This window comes from Podarcis melisellensis (assembly GCF_964234715.1).
Source record: "Podarcis melisellensis genome assembly, chromosome: 5".
NCBI lineage: Eukaryota > Metazoa > Chordata > Lepidosauria > Squamata > Lacertidae > Podarcis > Podarcis melisellensis.
In genome coordinates, this window is record NC_138537.1 from 17,954,474 (window position 1) to 17,973,910 (window position 19,437).

General features: G+C 43.0%; 2 protein-coding genes across 4 annotated transcripts in view; both read left to right on the forward strand.

The window, feature by feature from the left end:
* SLITRK3 (SLIT and NTRK like family member 3) overlaps positions 1–14,900 on the forward strand; it is a 39,125-nt gene extending 24,225 nt beyond the window's left edge. For 2 of the 3 annotated variants that reach the window (XM_081910863.1, XM_081910864.1), the window contains exons 3-4: positions 12,976–13,089; positions 13,920–14,900. In XM_081910863.1, coding sequence (XP_081766989.1) covers positions 12,976–13,089; positions 13,920–13,975 — 170 coding nt within the window. In that variant the 3' untranslated portion in view covers positions 13,976–14,900. Of the gene's footprint in view, positions 1–12,975; positions 13,090–13,919 lie in introns of those variants that run through there. The other variant, XR_014168250.1, reaches the window with a different exon arrangement.
* SI (sucrase-isomaltase) overlaps positions 1–19,437 on the forward strand; it is a 250,836-nt gene that overhangs the window by 20,205 nt on the left and 211,194 nt on the right. The window lies entirely within an intron of this gene.

The following is a 19,437-nucleotide window of genomic DNA, read 5'->3' on the forward strand; positions in this document are numbered from 1 at the left end:
AGTATTATTGTTTATTCCGCCTTCTGGGAAATGAAATTGTCATTGAGGCAAGTGAGGAATTGGTTGGACCTTATATTCTTGGCAGAGTTTGAGTTCCAACAGATGTTGGGGTACTTGAAGTCTCCCATGACTGCTATATCTCTCCTTTTTGAATGTTTGGTAATCTAAATTCACTTTGACCATGCAGTAAACAGTATGATGTCACAATGCTAAGTAGCCAATAAGTCTTGGATATGTGATGATGTCACTGAGGGCTAATGAGGACACTAGGTAAATCACTATGTAAACCAGGGACAGCTACCTGTGGACCTCCAGATGTTTTTTGACACCAGTTCCTACCAGGTTCAGGCAACAAGGCTAACAGTTAGGCATTATCAGGGTGATCACTCAGTAACACCTGGAGGACCAAAGGTCAGTGTAAATGAATAAGTCAACTAGAGTTGAAATGTTCACCAGAAATCATGAATCCATTTCGCTTAGTTCAGTTTGTCATGTTTATAAAGGTACAACACAAGTAATATAACTGGCTGGTGTTGATTTGCATGCCTATGGATTGGAAGTGGATTGCATAAAAAAACTCCATAGCTTACCAATTGTTCTCATCAAAAAGAAATGCCTATGTAGGTCAAGTCATATATTCCATCCTCACCACCTCCAATTCTGATCACTGGTAGCAGCCTGGAAGGACCTCTGCCCAAGGCATAGGTGGGGAATCTTTTTCATCCTGGGAGCCATCTTCCCTGCTGGGCAGACTTCCAAGGTCCATATACCAGTAGTGGACAGAACCAAAGGCAAAAGTGAACCTAGTCATAGGCAAAAGTGGGCAGGGCAATGAATGCAAATGTTACCTTTACACTTTAGACTAGCTTCTACACACACTTGCACACCATACTCCAGGCAAGCAGGAAGCATGATCATACTTCAAGGCACATTTCAGCCAAGGAAGAAGAGGAGGGATGAGGCAAAGCAAGGATAGAAAAGGGTATGGCCTGGGGATGGGTGTGTGATGGGGAGGTGGTGTGCCCTAAGGGCCAGACAGAGAGGTCTGGAGGGCCACAATTATAATTAGGGTCTGAGGTTCCCCATTTCTGGTTTCAGACCTTGGAGAAGTACTGCCAGCCAAAATTAACAGTTGTGCAATGACATGATGTACTGCAAACTCATACTGGGCACAGGCAAGCCCTCCAGGAGTGTTCTCAGAGTGGCACAATCGTTTTGTGGAGGAAAATCCCAGAGCCAGACCTAGTGCTCAGGAAGGAATGGAGAAGTCAGCAAGGACAGACAGAGGCTGGTAGATCAACAATTCTTTCCCCATTCACATTCTGATCCAAGTGGAGCAAGTAGTTTGTAATTTTGAAAGCTCACATTTCCAATAGCCAGATTCCAATTCTGGACTTCTCCAGTATTTCTAATTCCTATGTAAGGGAGCAGCTCTCATTTAAGCAGACCTGCCTCATTCAACATAGCAAGCATGCTAGCATATTTAATGACTTCTTATGATTTGTAGCAAACAGCAAAAAAGTTGGGGGGGGGGGGAATCATCATCACAGGAAGTGATTGCCCCACACTTGTGTTAACAGCAATCAGGATGGAGGTATTGAGGGACATGCATACATCCTGGCCAACCCCAAAATTCTATTTGCAACCAGCTAAAACTAGGGCAAGTTCACCTTAGTTCAGGAGAGGGAGGCGGGGAGGGTATTTTGACAGAAAAGCAGTGTTCTGTAATGCTTTCCAAATGTCAAATGCAGGGAGCCTTGATGTAATCTGGATGTTGCTCGCACCAGAGCTGTGCGTCAATAGCCTCTCAAAATTCTCCACCCTGTTTGTGGGCAGAGAAATTGGAGGGACCGGTTCACTTCATTTCTCCAGGGAGAGAGGATGAGTGGAAATGATGAGACGTTACATCTTGCATCATAGAAGGATAAATGGCCCCTTGGAGGGGTATGATCCAACTTCAAATACCTAGTTCAGATGGAGCCAGTGTTTGCTTGGACGGTAAATCAGTGGCGTAGCGTGGGTTGTCAGCACCCGGGGCAAGGCATGTAATTTGCACCCCCTAACCCATGGATTTGCGCCCCCTAACCCCCAGATGTTGCGCCCGATGTGACCGGCCCCCCCGCACCCCCCACGCTACGCCACTGTGGTAAATGGTCCTAGTTCCATTTCTGGAATTATCACACTGGGCTGCAAAAGATTCTTAGCCAAAACCAGTCAGAGTACAGCAGCTATCTCCAACCCAGTGCCCTCCAGATTTTATTAGACTGTAACTCCTACCGTCATTTACCATTGTCCATGCTGGCTGTGTTTGATGGACACTGGATTCCAAACACCTGGTAGGCACCAGGTCAGGGGAGACTACAATAAATAATACTGGGATAGATGGACGGATAGGTTCAACGCCTTTAAGGCAGCTTCCTATAATCCCATGACCCGGTAATGTAGAAATTCCAGTTTAGTAATGTAGAAATTCCAATTTAGATGGGTATTTTGCTTTTGACTTAAGTGGCAGGCAATAGTTGAACGTAAATGCCTACTATGTATGGGTTGTGGTGATACAGCTCCTAAACACTGTCATATCTTAATCATGCAATGAATGTGGGGCAGCTGTGCCTCTCCAGATGTTTTTGGACTACAACATCCATCATATCTAATGGCTAGTGGTCTGGGCTGATAGAAGTTGTAGTCCAACAACATCTGGGATAGAGCTAGTCAACATGGTGCCCGCCCCCCATTTGTTGCTGTACTACAAGTCCATGATGTCAGGAGTTGCGGTCCAAAAACATTATAGTTATAAAATTGGCTCTGGTCTGAAGGGTCACAAGTTAGCCACCCCTGGAATGACTGAAAAGAAAGCAATGAAGGTGTTTAAAGCAAAGGTATGTCACTGGTAATTTTTTTTTAAAAAAAAAACCCCACAAAATACTATGGATCCAATGAGCCCAATGGGACAGCTCAGAGGAAGGAACGGGGATTTTAGAATAAGCAATGGTTCAAAGGAAATGGCTGCAGACTTGTATCTTCTGTAAGCGGCTCCCTAAGCTGCATATTTGAAATTATTCCTGCTCGCTAAATTTCCACATGCTTTGTGTCAGATTAAAAGTAGGTCATTGCAATGTGGATCAGGTACCTAAGCTCGTCTCTCCCTGAACTGAGAATCAGTGTCATAATCTGACCACATGCTGTAGCATGAAAACGTTTTCTCTAGGCAGGTGCCACCAGGACAAAATAAGCTCTTCCACGATTCTTTAAAAAATAAAGTAAAGCAGGCCTTCATTTCATGGTTGCCAGAGCATCATGAAACTGTCATGCTGGAGCCAATCTATCATCATTTGCAAACTCTAATGTTATTAAGGAGAGACAGGGAGGGAAATCACAGAGGGAGAAGAGGATTATATTCTCCCCCAAACTTTTACAGGCTTCCAGATGAAAAACAAATAATCAATTGGAGTGAATCGGTGAGATGAGAAATATTTACACAGGATTAAAAATAAAAGGTTATTAAACCATCACTTTCTTTCTTGATTTTGCACTGCTACCTTTCCTTATAAGAAGCACATCACAATTTATTTCTGAGCCTAACGAGACTGAGCCCTTCGTTTTTGCATTCTGTTTGCCGAAATATCATTTGCATTAAGAGTTTAAGGACATGACACTTCTTTCAAGGATTTGGACCATTCAATCAATTGGCAGTTAAACTCTGAAAAAGAAGTAATACAGCACCAAGAGAAAAAGGGGCATTGTTTGCATAAAATTGGCATTTCTATGTAGATGCGCAAATTTAAAATAGTGACTACATTTATTTCAAAAAATGTACATACCACTTGATTGTTTAAAAAGGCACTCTCAAAGCAGTTTACAAAACTGCTCACTGCTGGTAGTTGTATCAAACTAAGTCCTACTCAGAGTAGACCCATTGAATTGATGGGCCTAAGTTAATCACATCACTTCATTGGGTCTGTTCTGAGTAGGACTAGTATTGGATACCTTATCTATTTTGGAAAGTTGCTTGATCACTATGCATTTCTACATCTCTTAAGATATTGTCACCACATTTTCCTTGATTGTTCCTGAGACCAAGGAGTATGTTTGGATACTAATGGATGCCATTTTGAATCAAGAACCTTTCAAAACTGTGATGCTTTCAACCACCAGTATCTCAAAACTGCACTGTGCCCAAAACTTTGGGTGCCCTCAGAAGATGAAGTGAAGAAGGTGGAGACAGCAGAAAAGGTCTTCTCAGTTTTGACACACTGCCTACAGAATGCTCTCCCTAGGGAGACTTGTCTATGCCTACTTCAATATCTTTCTGCAAACAGGCCCTTATTTTTATTCTCCCAGCATTTTAATGTTTAGTATATTATTTCATGCTGCTTTGGAGTTTTATTATTGATATGTGTCGTGTTTTTATTTTCAAGCCAATACTGTATAGAAAGATGCATGCTGGAAAAAGGTGGACAAAGCCCTTTTCTGTTTCAGTCATAAGTCTGCTCCATCTTATTTTGGATGGGATTCCCCCCCCCCCCGCAAAGAACAGATGGGAAATCTGCCTTTAAACCATATGCATTTTGCATGCTCTTCTTTATGAAAAATAGGCACTTTCCAATGCTTTTCAGTTCATTACATCCATAAAACATGCATTTTGTATGCATCTCTTACATCAAACGGGTATTTTGCATGTACCAAAAACAGCGTTTAAAAATATTCAGAAGTGCTCAATCCAACTGGGAACCTGCAAGCAAGTTCAGGAGTCTTGGATCAGCTTGGTCTGCTGTGAAAAGTGGACAAAAATAAATAAATAAATCCTCCCATATCCCTAGCTGAAGCAGCAGCATATAATTCCTAAATCAAATATTCTGAGTGGGGAAAGACAGGAGAGTTCTGCAACTGAAGGTGTAGTGGTTAGGAGCAGTGGACTTGTAATCTGGTGAACCAGGTTTGCTTCCCTGCTCCTCCACATGCTGGGTGCCCTTGGGCCAGTCACACTTCTTTGAAGTCTCTCAGCCTCACTCACCTCACAGAGTGCTTGTTGTGGGGGAGGAAGGGAAAAGGAGATTGTTAGCCACTTTGAGACTCCTTAGGGTAGTGATAAAGCAAGGTATCAAATCCAAACTCTTCAGGTTCTGATGAGGACTCGAACTACAAACCTTCTCTCAGTGTACCAGTGACCCTTATGATGGTCTCCATCCTACTCCTAGGCTCCAACATGGCTCCTACGACAGATCATTGGGCTCCTAAATTTCAGTGGCGCCCTGTGTGATGCTAAAATTTTGTTTTGCCATGCAACAGCCAGTCTCTGCACTTGCCAATGTAGCTCCACCCACCACTAAGAGAAGCATTGTCAGGCTTCTCCAAACCATTCATGGGATTTAGCTCTCCAGCTTCCTAGCTGAAGCTGCAAATGCCTTTCTTCAAAATTCCTTAAATTTTTTCCTCCCTATTGCCAGAGCACTCATATCAGCCTTCCCAAACTGGGTACTGTTTTGGACTACAACTCCCATCATCTTTGACAATTGGCTATGCTGCCTGGAGTTGATCAGCATAGATTCTCTTGAGCTGTCTTGATACAGACCAGCATCCTCGGTTTTACATGAGCCGCTACAGTGGTCCATTTCCATTTTTAACCAAATGTACTCTTTGCATGGATCTTTTTTGCGGCATCCAAAAATGACCTTTTAGGGATATATGAAGCTACCTTATTCTGAATTGATCCAGTTAACTCAGTCTTGTCTACACTGACTAGCAGTGACTCTCCAAGATTTCAAACCGGGAACATTCCCAGCCTTACCTGGAGATGCCCAGAGTTAAAACAGAGACCTTCTGTATGCAAAGCATGTGCTGTACTACCAGGCTGCAGCCCATTGGATGGTCATCTGTCAGGGATGCTTTAGTTGAGATTCCTGCATTGCAGGGGGTTGGACTAGATGACCCCTGGGCCCCTTCCAACTTTACATTTCTGTGATTCTATGATTTGTTGAACAAGAGATGAGCAACAAATCCCATTCTGTGACATTTTCTCAGGGCAGTATCTTAGGCTTCGGATTCACTTAGATAAACTGAATCCCACCCCCTCTCTCCTTGTAAATTATAAATGGCAAGTGTAAAGCAAGTATCAAACTGTGAAAGGGGTTGAGGGTTGAATGAGCAAAAAAGACTTCAGTGTTAACAGAAGCACCTAAGGTCTCTTCCGATTTCTCTGTTCGCAAACAGCTGCCTTTTGCTTTGTGCTTAAATGTGATATTTAGCACATGTGGTATTTTCAAGAAAAATATAGGCCATTTTCCTATAAATGTCAGACTTCTTATGTGGAGAATATGCTGAAAGCAGATAGCATACACAGTGCCAAGCAAACCTTTCACTGAGTTTTGGGTTTATTTTTTATAACACGCCCACGCATACACACATGCTCACAAACACAATTAATCTGGGAAATGTTGTATTTATCCAGTATCTCATACTTTCAGTACATTATTAAGGCATTTTATTATCAGCTACATCATGATTATGTAAGGTGAGTAGATAAAGCTCAGTGAGGGACGGAAAACATTTTCAACATGTGTTTTTTTATTAAAAAAATGAAATGAAAATGAAAACAGCTGAAATAAAATGCCATCATAATTTCCTTTTTAAAATAGGTTAAAGCAGAGGTGTACCTTCCAGGGTGATTTCCCTGAGCACAAAATTTTTGAGGGGCACACCTCTGCAGCTGCTACCCCAACCAGAGGTGCTCTCCATCCCGCACCTGAGCAACATGCCAAGCCAGAGCAGGGAGAGGATGGGCTCCTGTATCTCTCAGCAGCGCAGCATTCCTTGATGGCAGGGGAGGTGGGGAGATGGCAAGATTCACAGCAGTGGTACCTTAACCTGAGGAGGCGCACATGTATGTCCTGCCGGTGCTCTGCAGCTCCTTCTGGCACCAGCAGCACCGCATGGAGGTGCCAGTTAGGGTGCGCAACACTTGCCTTAATGTGTGCAATACTTACGCTGCCCTGGGTGCTAGCAACCCACGCTTTGTCATTGATTTAAAGCAAAACCTAAACTTACCTCTTCAGATGGAATCCATGTTCCAGTAGGAACACGGGAAGCTGCTTTTTACAGAGTAAAACCATTGGTCCATCTAGCTGAATATTGTCAAGACCAGAGGTGGATATTTCAGATCTCCAACCCCCACCAGCCCTAGCTGTTGTTGTTGTTTAGTCGTTTAGTTGTGTCCGACTCTTCGTGACCCCATGGACCAGAGCACGCCAGGCACTTCTGTCTTCCACTGCCTCCTGCAGTTTGGTCAAACTCATGTTGGTAGCTTCGAGAACACAGTCCAACCATCTCGTCCTCTGTCGTCCCCTTCTCCTTGTGCCCTCCATTTTCCCAACAGCAGGGTCTTTTCCAGGGAGTCTTCTCATGAGGTGGCCAAAGTATTGGAGCCTCAGCTACAGGATCTGTCCTTCCAGTGAGCACTCAGGGCTCACTTAAGAATGGATAGGTTTGATCTTCTTCCAGCCCTAGCTAGCATAGTCAATTATCAGTGGTGATGAGAACTGTAGTCTAGTACCCTGTCAACATTCAATAGCAGTGCCTTTCTGGAATTTCAGAGAAGGGCCTCACCCTCACCCTGGAGATACCATGGACTGAACCTGGGATTTCTTGTGTACATAGCTACTGAGACATAGCCCTTCCCCAAAAGGCGGTGGGGTGGGGAGGAGGTTATGAAGCTAACTGTCATCCAGTTTTGTTTTCTCCAGAATATGCTATTCAAAAATATACTGCCTCAGAACTATGGGCGCTCAGTTCATTTATCGTGGCCAGAAATAGACCTGTCTGCAATTAATTTGTCCATTCCTTTTTAAAGAAGCCATTTAGGCTAATGGCCATCACTAGAGAATTCTGAGCATTAATATTCCCTTGTGAAAAGAAGGATTTTATATTGTCAGAAACGGAAATAAATTAACTGCCAGCTTGACAACCGTTACAATTAGAGGCCAGATTCTAGCAGGTTATTCACCCAACCAATTCTGTTTTTCATACTGCGTGTGAACACATTTCTATGCCCAAGTTTTATAGATAATAAATTTAAAATTGAATGGAACTTATGATTTTGAAATGCAATGCTTTTGTGGACATCTTTTTAGGCTGAAATTCTATATATGCATACCTGGGAATAAGGCTAAATACAAACCATGTCTTTAAATCACATTTAAAGCACGCACGCACACACGCACACACACACACACACACAAAGTCTCCTGGGAAATGCAATTTCTTAAGGGTTCTGTAGCTATGAAAAAGGTAAACTGCAGTTCCCACAATTCTTTGGGGGTGATTTAAAGTTACGATGTCCCATTGAATTCAATAGGACTTACTTCTGAGAGGATGTCCATAGGAATGACTGTTAATCTTGAATATATCCATTAAGAGGTATTGGGACCCTGCTACCTTCTCAGCTATTAAGAAACCAACTGCTAAAGAGGGCTTGACAACTGAATACACACAACTGAATGGCTTGATTTACTCACATGCTCATTGGAAAAAGGAAATTGTAGCCATTGTGTAAACAATACATTTGTTCATCCACAGCTGGACAATGTCTTGAACAGGATCAAACAATATGTTGCAAAAGTTTTGGATGCCCACATCCAGCACAACCACATGATCTATCATGCCAGCTTCCATTATGTTTCCATTGTGTTGCAGATAAATTGCCTCTACCTCACTTAGTCCCTGTGACCAGATGAACAATTGCCCCATCTCTCCCTTTGGAGAATTTACTCCTGTGTGCAGATCAATAACCCTCCAGCCTCACTGACTCATTAAACCAGTTAAAAAACAAAACCCTACAAAAATATTGCATGCCTCTGCAAAACTATAATGTTACAAAGCGGACACTTCCCTCGTTTTGCATGTAGAACTGTCTGCCTACACAAAATGCATTGCAGAACAATTATGAAAAAAGAATGGATGTTTGTAGTAGATAGAAATGGGCAATTTGCTGGGTTAATGTCACGTGGCCCTTAGCCCAATTTGAAAAGCCAGTTCTGAGCTCTGGTGAGAGTGATTTGTTCCTTGCCTAGCAGCCCAGTGGGAGAGGAGAAAGAGCAGAAAGAGAGGTCTTAGAAAGAAGGACTTAAATATGGTAGCCCCACCCACTTTTGTATCTGGCCCCACCTACTACTAGCATGTGGCCCCTGACAGATTACTTCCAAGGGAATGAAAGCCTTAACACAGGGAGGGGAGGGATTGCCTGCACCTGGTCTAAGAAAAAAGGAGCACATCTTTTGCTTAAATTATTTAGACCACTCCACAAACATTCCCAGTGCCAACAGACCTATTGCTTTATATGCATGCTGGTAACATTTAAACATAACATTTAATATTTAAGAGCTTCTTAGAAGCCATTTCTACAAATCCTTGTCCACTGCTGGCCACATTTCTTTTAATTTGTTCTCTCCTCGATGCATCACTCGACTTGGAGGGGGATTGAAATTAATGTACCTAATGAGCTCAAGTTGTAGTTTATCTTGAGAATAATCCAATAGAGGAGCAAATTCAATAGTGGTGTTGACATTATTCCAGTTGGATTATTCACTCAGAAACCATCTGCTGATTATTCTTAAACCTGTTGGCAACAAGGGAGCAAATCGTATTCTTCACCTTCCTCACTTTTGGGCAGGGAATCTTGCCAAAGAAGAAAGGAAGGAAGAAAAGTGGGGGTTTTTAAGGGTGCTGTCACACAGCCAGGAACAATCCATATCAACATGGCCTATGTTATCCTATGATACGTAACTGCAAGTTGATGGACAGGTCTCTATTTTATGATGTCACAGCACTAACTCTGAGCTGGCTGATCTGCATTTTGAAAAGTGAATCATGGGGGATGAGCAGACTGAAGGCCAACCAGTATGAATCCAATAGATACATAGGTAGATGTAATGTGGAAACCACCTCTACAGTGTAAAACTGCTGGTTGTTTGGAAGCACTGCCATCAATCCCATAATCAACACATTTCTGTGCTGTGGGCTGCAATTTCTCAGAAGATAACTTTCTGAAGATATTTCTTTAAAAGCTCTTTCTTGTCCCCCCACACTTACAAAACCAAATATTAAAAGCAAGTGTAAAAACAAGAGTTAATAACATCTGAAACCACTCACTGAAAATATGTATAAAAGACAGGTCCACAGCACTGGCGGAGGAAGAGGAGTGTGGGGGGAGCGCACCGCCCCTGGAAGTGCGATCCCAGTGGGGTGCCATAGTGGCTGTCCCCCTGCCTGCGCTGGGCGCCTCGCCCCCAGGACATGCACCATGCCTCTGCCTGCTCTCCACCCCCTGGTGCCAGAGCATGAAGCTCCGCCACTGGTCTACAGCCCACTAAAATCCCACCCCACTAACAGATAACCAGAAAATTAAGGTCCAAAGGCCTGCTGAAGAAAAATGATTTTGATTGTTGCTTAAAAACAAATAGTGATAGGGCCAGGTATGCCTCCCTGGGGACAACATAACATGAAACACTTGTTCTCATGCCGCCGCCCCCCTCCACCCACCCCCTGAGGAGACACATGGAGAAGGACCCAGGTTGGTTCATGTGGGGTAAGGCAGTCCTTGAGGCATTGAATATTCACTGAATATTCTCCACCATTGTTTGTGGGGGCCGACTCTGCTCTCTGCCAGTGTAGGTCTTGGGAATGGCCTGGGGTATCAAAGAAAGAAGGAAAGAAAGAAGTTACTGATAAGGCCATGCATGCCTCTGCTAATGATGAGATTCATCCCTGAGAAACTGCTGGAGAATTTATCTCCTGTCCTCTACACTGGAGAAACTCAGTGGAAAAGTCATTTCCAATTTCTTTGCCCACAAACGGGGGGGGGGGGGGGGAATTTTGAGAGGCCATTTCTGCACACCTGTATTAGGGCCATCAAAAGGACAAGAAGTGAAAAGGCAGTGTGTGTGTGTTGCATGATGTGCAATTTTGGTTTCTGTTGTGTGGAAATAACTTTACACTAAAATCCTACACTACAATCTACTCAGAAGCAAGTTAAGTAAGCATGGGATTGTCAGTTTTAAGTTCTATCAGTTTCTCAATCTTAAGCTTGCTTTGTCACATTTCCACATTGAATTTTTTTTTCTTTAAAAACAGCATGAAATATTGCACACATTTTTTTCTAGCATATGCAATTTTGTTTGCAACTTGGCCTAATATACACCTTTTTTTGCAAGCAATTTTCTCTGATATAATGTTTTATATGCTATTTTCACTAATATATGCATTTTGGTGCACACTTCTGGGTTAGAGACCTACATCACAAAATTTGAAGAAGTGCAAATTTTGAAGGAGAGCTGTGTTTTGATTGGCTTATTGGTTCAGGAATTGCAAATTGGGAAAGTTCACATTCCAATGCCAAGCGAACCAATTTCTTCCCTGTCTCCACCCTCCAGAATTCTAAAGAAATTCTAAAGGACCCTGAGAAAGAGGCAGAAAAATTGAAACTTCTTTCCCAGGAGACAAATTACTTCCAAAAAGTTGGAGGACAGATGTTGGTACAACACTGGGATTTATAGTCTTCTTGTGAAGAACAGTCAATGGCCAGCCTGGGAGAGACAATTCACCACAGTATCTAAACATCTTTTACTGCCAAGGGCAGGGGTCACCAAGCTTTTTTGAGCCAGTGGGCACATGTGGAACTTTCTCAGAATGCCATGATTGCCAGCCACAGCATGCCTGCTGTGAGGGCATGGCACAACACCAAATGGGTACCAAGGAGGGTTGGCATGTCAGAAAATAGCAACTGTGACATAATGCGTGTGGCATAATGGCTGGCACAAATAAAAGAGAAGAAATAGATACATATAATAGCACAAAATGGTTTGGGAATGCCCTCTCCCCATAAGCCACCTCATAAATATGGGGACCTACATCAACCGTCCCTGTACTCACTTGCAGAGAGACCCTCTTGGAGTTCTGTTGTTCAGAACAGATGGGAAGGTGGGTGTCCATTCCTGGCATCCAATCACATGTGGGCATGTTTATGGTGCCACGATGTCATGGAGTGGCTAGATGCAGAGGAACGGTGGGAGGAACCAGCTGGAGAACTACCAAGGGAAGAATCCTCAGAGCACGGAGAGTGGTAAATGGTCAGAGGGAGAAGAAGAGACCAGGAAGAGGAGGTGTCAGAAGCTGAAGAAGTAACAGGGCTTAGTGATCAGGGAAAGCCAATAGCAGGGAGAAGTCTAGAATCAGAGGCAGAAGCTGAAGCAGGCGAGTGGGATGAGGGAGCCCAAGAAGCAGAGATGAGTCAGGCTGGTGAAGAGTCACAGGTGTTTCCCTCTTCTGCTGCGACAAGCTCCCCTCCACCTTTGTCTCTCAGAACCAAAAGAGGCATGAAGAGGGTGGAGGAGAGGTTGGCTACATGCAGGCACAGTCTCTGACTGCTTGGAAAAAGCCCTGGAGAGGAGGGAACATAGATGGCTGTGAGGACGTGGAGGCTTTCAGTCTCAGAAACTGATTTTCATGGAGTAAGACCACCAGGAGTGAGCTCATTAGGCCTGGCGCTCAACCAAGTCTGTGCAGATTGTGTTTTTGTTAATAGAGTCAACTAACTCCAATTTTGGGCTATGTGATTATTGATCAGCATGCTCCTGTGATATGCGTTCAGTGTAAGAGATGCTGAGCTGGTGCAAACTAGAAGAGTAAGCAGTTCCACATATATTGTATAATTTTGAGGGGATATTTACTGAGACCCTTTTGCAAGCACATTAGGAGTCACTGGCAGGTGGGTCCCATGCCAGTGACCCCTGGTCTAGGGATCTGCTTCAACATTTTGCCTTCTCGACTCAGGACCTGAGGCATAGCCATGAATTCCTGATTTCAGCCCCAGCAGTTGCATTACATCTATGTGTACTTGGCAATGAACTTTGGGAGCGGGATGCACCCACAGGGAAAATGTTGCCTATCACTGCTGTAAAGCAATAATAATTCCTGCTTTTACAGATAATGCACCTGAGGTGGAGAGACAGCAACTTGTCCAAGGATACCCCATGACCTTTTGGCTGAAGACGGATTTGAATTTGACGCAAGCTTTCTATGCACTGGACCAGACTGCCTGTCAGTTCAATAATTTTAATATGTACTCATTCACATGTAGTATTTTGTGTGTGGCTTTTCTACAAAATGTAATCAAAGCAACTTTCAGTTAAAAATGATGGCGTTGTTAAATTTGCATAGACCAACATCCCAGCAATGGCGTCAATTGTTTAAGGAAGGGCACCAAAATGAATCTTGTAGACCGCAGAATTAATGTTGCATTACATTGCCATGAATCGAAACAACTCAGAACAGAGTCAGAAGTGGGAAAAGTCTGAAGGATGGTACTCAGATGATGAAAAGAAACGGCACCCTAACTGACCCTATGTGGAGATTAAGGGCCTATCCATACCTCAACTTAATATGGGTTGTGAACCCCTTCTGTCTCCTTAAATTCCCCTCATCCATGTGTTCTTCTCTTCCAATTATTGCTGTTCCACAATTTCTCCTCTGTAAATCCAGAGGTTTGCATGTTTTGAAAATACAAATTGGAGAGCTGTATCACTAGTACAGGGAATCCTTTGATTTAGAAGGAGAAAGTGTGGGACAGCAGTAGTTGGAGAAACCCATGTGGACAAAAAGGCACAAGGATTCACCATCCACATTAAGCCAAAGTGTGGAGAGGCCCTAGGGAAGACAGATTCCTTGAGAACTGAAGATAGCTTGATTCAAGATTATTTTCTTAATTTAGTGGATGTATTCAAGGTCTCAGTATGAGTGGATGCAATCACTGCATCATTCGGAAGCACTAAGGCCTGGGAGGGGTGCTGACTTCTAGAACTGTAATTTCATTCTTAAAAAAGTTTGGTTATTTATTATTATTCATTTAAATATTTCCTCTCTCTCTTCAGCCAGAAAAAGCTGCCCAAAGCAGTTTACAGATCAATCAAGGCAAGGCAGAAGATAAGGAATGAATCAAGGAGATAATTCTGGGACCTACCATTTCATCATGAAGATGGGAATCTTCATTTCAGAGGTGGATGCACTATCCTGCAGCGAAATACCTGCTCCCATCAGTGGAGCAACAATACCAAGAAGAATTCTGGCTCTACAATGATTCCCGATGGTGAATCAACCCAACAGGGAAGCAACCCAACGGAACAGTTGCAGAAGTTCCAGGGCAATGAATGGCAGCTGCAGAAACTCATGGTTTGCTCAGGTTATGCTCCCTGTGGACTGTGCCTATTATTATATTATTTTATTTAAGCTTCAAAAGCACAGGGGATTTGTCTTATGAAGATCTTGATTTTTGTTTCCAGGTTGCAGCTACTACCAGGACCATTATCAACATGGCACATTTAATTTCCAGATTTTTTTTTTAAAAAAGATTGCTGTTGCATTCTCCTGAGTAACAGCTGGATTTTGTATTTTCATATATGGGGCCTAAACCACTGTATTTTCATGGGAAGCTGCCCTCTCCTGAGTCAGACCATTGGCCCAACTAACTCAGTATGTTCTACTCTGTTGGGCAGTAGCTCTTCAGGACTTCCCCAGAGCTCCTGGGGATTGAACCTGGGACCTTCTGCATGAAAAGCAGATGCTCTACCATGGAGCGATGGCTCTCAGAAGCAGTTTTGTCTTCCTAGCAGCTCTGGGTGCAACCCAAAACCTGCAGAGCACCTAAAGAACCCCATGTCCATGTCTGCTACCTCCTCCCTCATTCCATCTTAAAGGTGTGACCAGATGCACATTTCACTGTTTCACTCTTTTTTTTGTGCCCCCCCTCTCCATTGCCAGCCTTGCCCCATTTATCATGTAGCCTGATGAAGAGTTCTGCAGAACTCAAAAGTTTGCACACATTTTTGGTTGGCCAAATAAAGGTCTTACAATAAGATGGATTTTGGTGTTTTCCTTATGAGCCACCATGGCTTCCTTTACTCTTTGCATTCTTCTAACCATTATCCAATAGCCATAAGGCAGCTCGGCTGAGCAAAAGAGACAAATCTGGTAACTGATTAAAATTGAGAATGGTATTAGAACTGAAATGGCACCCTATGCAGAGATTAAGGAAAACAAACTTCCCAACAGATGGTTTCTTACCTGAGTTGAAGAGTTCTAGGCCTGTGCATGAGTGGATGGAATCACTTCAATGTTTTCAAGCACAAAAGGGGTTTCAGTGCAACCGAGTTTTAATTTCACCATATTTTCAAGTTTTTTTCTGAGCACAGTTCAAAGTGTTGGTGGTGACCTTTAAAGCCCTAAACAGCCTCAGCCCACTATACCTAAAGGAGAGTCTCCACCCCCATTATTTAGCCCAGACACTGAGGTCCACCTTTGAGAGTCTTCTGGTGGATCCCTCACTGTAAGAAGTTACAGGGAATCAGGAGCAGGGTCTTCTTGGCAGTGGCACCCACCCTGTGAACCACCCTCCCATCAGATGCCAAGGAGATAAAAAACTACACAATTTTTAGAAGATGCCTGGAGGCAGTTTTTAAGGTATGGCAGTTTATTATGTTTTTATATGTGCTGGAAGCTGCCCAAAGTGGCTGGGGAGACCCAGCCAGATGGGCGGGATATAAATAATAAAATTATTATTATCATTATTATTTTGTGAGAGCGTATAAGCATTGGATAGGACGCAGGTGGCACTGTGGTCTTAACCACAGAGCCTAGAGATTGCCAATCAGAAGGTTGGCAGTTTGAATCCCCGTGACGGGGTGAGCTCCCATTGGTTGGTCCCTGCTCCTGCCAACCTAGCAGTTCGAAAGCACGTCAACGTGCAAGTAGATAAATAGATCTGGCAGGAAGGTAAATAGCGTTTCCATGCACTGCTCTGGTTTGCCAGAAGCGGCATAGTTATGCTGGCCACATGAACTGGAAACTGTCTGCGGACAAACGCCGGCTCCCTTGGTCAGTAAAGTGAGATGAGCGCCGCAACCCCAGAGTCATCCATGACTAGACTTAAGAGTCAGGGGTCCCTTTACCTTTATAAGCATTGGACAAACTCTGAAACCACAGCCACTTGTTGTACCAAACAAAGTTATTGCTGGCTGAGCATAGCTGAGCCAGGAATCAGTCAGCTGAGCCAAAGATCAGCTGCATCCTAAGCTGCTCATCCCAGAAGATCTTGCCTTAGGAGAGTCCCCTAATTCTATTAGATCCCATTCTTCCATTGTTACCTAAAAAATGGATGCCTCACCGGAAAGTGATGCCACACATTCATGTCGTACATACGACATATGTACATGTCGTAAGGTTAAGATTTTCTAAATTATTAATCTGCTAGCTCCATGTAACCACTCCATTTAGTACTTAGCGTAGATTCCATTTAAAGCCGCAGATCCAATGGAACATTTGCATAAATCCATTTTAAGTAATGCACATCATAATTCTCCTTACTACTGCTGACCAATTTACTAATCCACACAATGCCAAGCAACCACTCATCACAGTGTCACTTGCAATTGCCGATAAACTGCAATAAACTACTAGAATGCGCACAATGAGGTAGAAATTGGTCTAATCCTTCTGAGGGGTGCTGCTATGCTGCTCAACTGTACTGACACTTGTCTTTAGATGCTTAGGGGATGCAGAGGAGGAGGAGAATATGTAAAGCAGACTTCAGCAAGCACTACTTTGATTATTTCCTGTGAATTATTCAACATAAATAGAACAAAAATAATCCTAAATAATTTGCTTAAATGGGGACTAAATTGATGAACCCCTGTTGGTCTCTTAACGCTATCGCTGGCATAATAGGCTGAACAACTTTTCCAACGAGGCAATATTTATTTTTTGCTTTCGCAAGGTTTGTGGCCTGAATGACACTATAATTACAGCAAAATGCACAAGTCATTTAAATTACCATAGCAATTAAAGCAGGCTAAGGCACGGCAATTAGTTTCTTGCAAGATACACAATAAGTGTTTCAGGATCCCTTATTCTTTGCCGAAACAAAAGCTTTGCTTTGTTGCATCAGGGTTTCAGACTCAGAGCAGAACAATCACAGTACACAGAGGATGGTATTCAATTTAGTTTTACTGAGAGTAGATCAACTGAAATTAATGAACATCTCTATTTAGTCGAATACCATCCAGTTTGTCTGCACCTTGGTACATGCATGCAAGTGTCCATAAACTACAAAATGAGTGCCAATATATGTTACCCCGAAGAGGACAGGGATATCTACCCAAACACCTGATCCAAATAGGTTCAAGCAAGGCCAAAGAGATAGAGCAATTAGTGCCAGCTGGACAATGAGTCATTGAGATAGCTGGTCACAATGGCAGACTGTTACAGTTGTCCAGCTGGCACTAATTGCTATTTTTCTATAGGTAAACATTAGAATTCCAAGGCATTCTGCAGCACCCTCAGGCAGTATTACCCCAGTTCTCCAATACAGTCATACCTCTGGTTGTGAACATGACCCATGTGGGAGGCACATTCGCAATCCACAGCATTCGCAGCCTGAAGTGCTGTGTCTGCGCACGCGCGTGACGCAATTCAGCACTTCTGCGCATGCGCGTGACGCCAATTTGTGCTTCTGCGCATGCATGAGCGCCGAAACCTGGAAGTAACCCGTTCCAGTACTTCCAGGTTCGGCGCAGTCTGCAACCCAAAAACACACAACCCGCAGTGTTCGTAACCCAAGGTATGACTGTACTGTTGCACAAAATTACACAACCTTAAATCTGGGCCTGTATTATTTTTTCATTAAATTATTATGTTTTCAATAGATCTTCCACACCTTCTCGAATGTCAAAAAACACATGCTCAAAACGGTAATAACGATCTTAGCAATTTCCTCACTACAGAAGAAGTCTCTCTTTTGAAAACAAGAAAAGTATTTCAGTCGTTTTTGTTTTACTGTTCTTTCTCGGCATCAAAGAGAACATTATCCGCAGCACTAAATTATTGTATGCTGACAATACCCAGATCATACTTTGATTTGGTTGTCAGGAGGAGAATGTGAAATTCGTGTCTTGAGTGACAGCGTAAGGCTGGATCACTGCCAGATGTAACATTTACAGCAGGCATAGGCAAACTCCGGCCCTCCAAATGTTTGGGACGACAATTCCCATCATCCCTGACCACTGGTCCTGTTAGTTAGGGATGATGGGAACTGTAGTCCCAAACATCTGGAGGGCCAGAGTTTGCCTATGCCTGATTTACAGTGATTAATATAATAAAACAAGTAGTCGTGGTATATTTCTCTCTGCATGGTAATTCTAAACTTACCAAGGGATTTAAGGTCATTACAACCCATGGGTGGGGCGAATGGCTACTCTTTGCTTGTTCATTGGATTGGAAAGGGGAAAGCCTATCCACAGGCTATCTAAATAAGGTTATAATTCAATAATGGATTAGCATGTAATCAAGTTGACGTGGAGCTGGGGGGAAATGGTTAAAGGAGAAGTCTTATCCATTTTCTTTATGTAACATGCATCCTCTTGTTCCTCTTTAACATTTACCTTTTTTGAAATGAAGGGCTAAGCTTATTAATTTAAGAGCGGGTATACAGAACACTTAATTTGAAACAATCATTCTGCATAACCTGTGTGGAATCCTGGCCAAACAAGGCATGCTTTTTAAAATTAAAATAGTCCATCATAAACCAAACATGGAGCAAAGGGTAATTTCCCTTTAATTTCCTTCAGGTCATTACAGTCTGAATAGCCTATCAAAAAGCTGAAAACTGCTGCCAGTCATCAATGTATGGCAGAGCATTCTCCAATGAAGAGTAGAATGTTTGGCAACTCACCCAAGTTGGCTTTGGGAGATGTCTCATCACAAAGGTGTCTCAACATGAGTGCAAGACAGCATTTAGCAGAATGTAATTAAACATCCGTATTAAAATATATTAAAACTACCAACCTGCCCAGCAATTAACTCTGACACAATATAAAATCAAACAGACGAGGCCATTAGAACATGTGTACGCACACAAAAAGTGCTCCCAGGCAGGTGAGGAATTAACTGTTCAACTATATGTTACACTATAAAAGGCTGCATGTTTCTTTTACCTGCTTATGTTTTTCTTAACTGAAAAGGAAACTCAGAGGCTGTTATCAGGAGCTGAACAATGATGGGACTGTGAATGAGTTGTTTAATCGCTTCTCTTCCTTCTATTTGTTCAAAATCACTTGTCCAAAATTGCTTCCCCACACTTGGGGGAGAGATGCAGGGGTGCCCCCTGTGTCTATGCATGTGGGTGGAACAGCAGCTTGGAATAGGGACATTCAGCAAGCATCATGGCTCAGTACAGATTTGAATGTTCCATTTTGCTGTAATCCATCCACTAAGCTACATTAACTTAATAACAACAACAACAACAACAACAACAACAACAACAACAACAACAATTTATTATTTATATCCTGCCCATCTGACTGGGTTTCTCCAGCCACTCTGGGTGGCTTCCAACAGAAT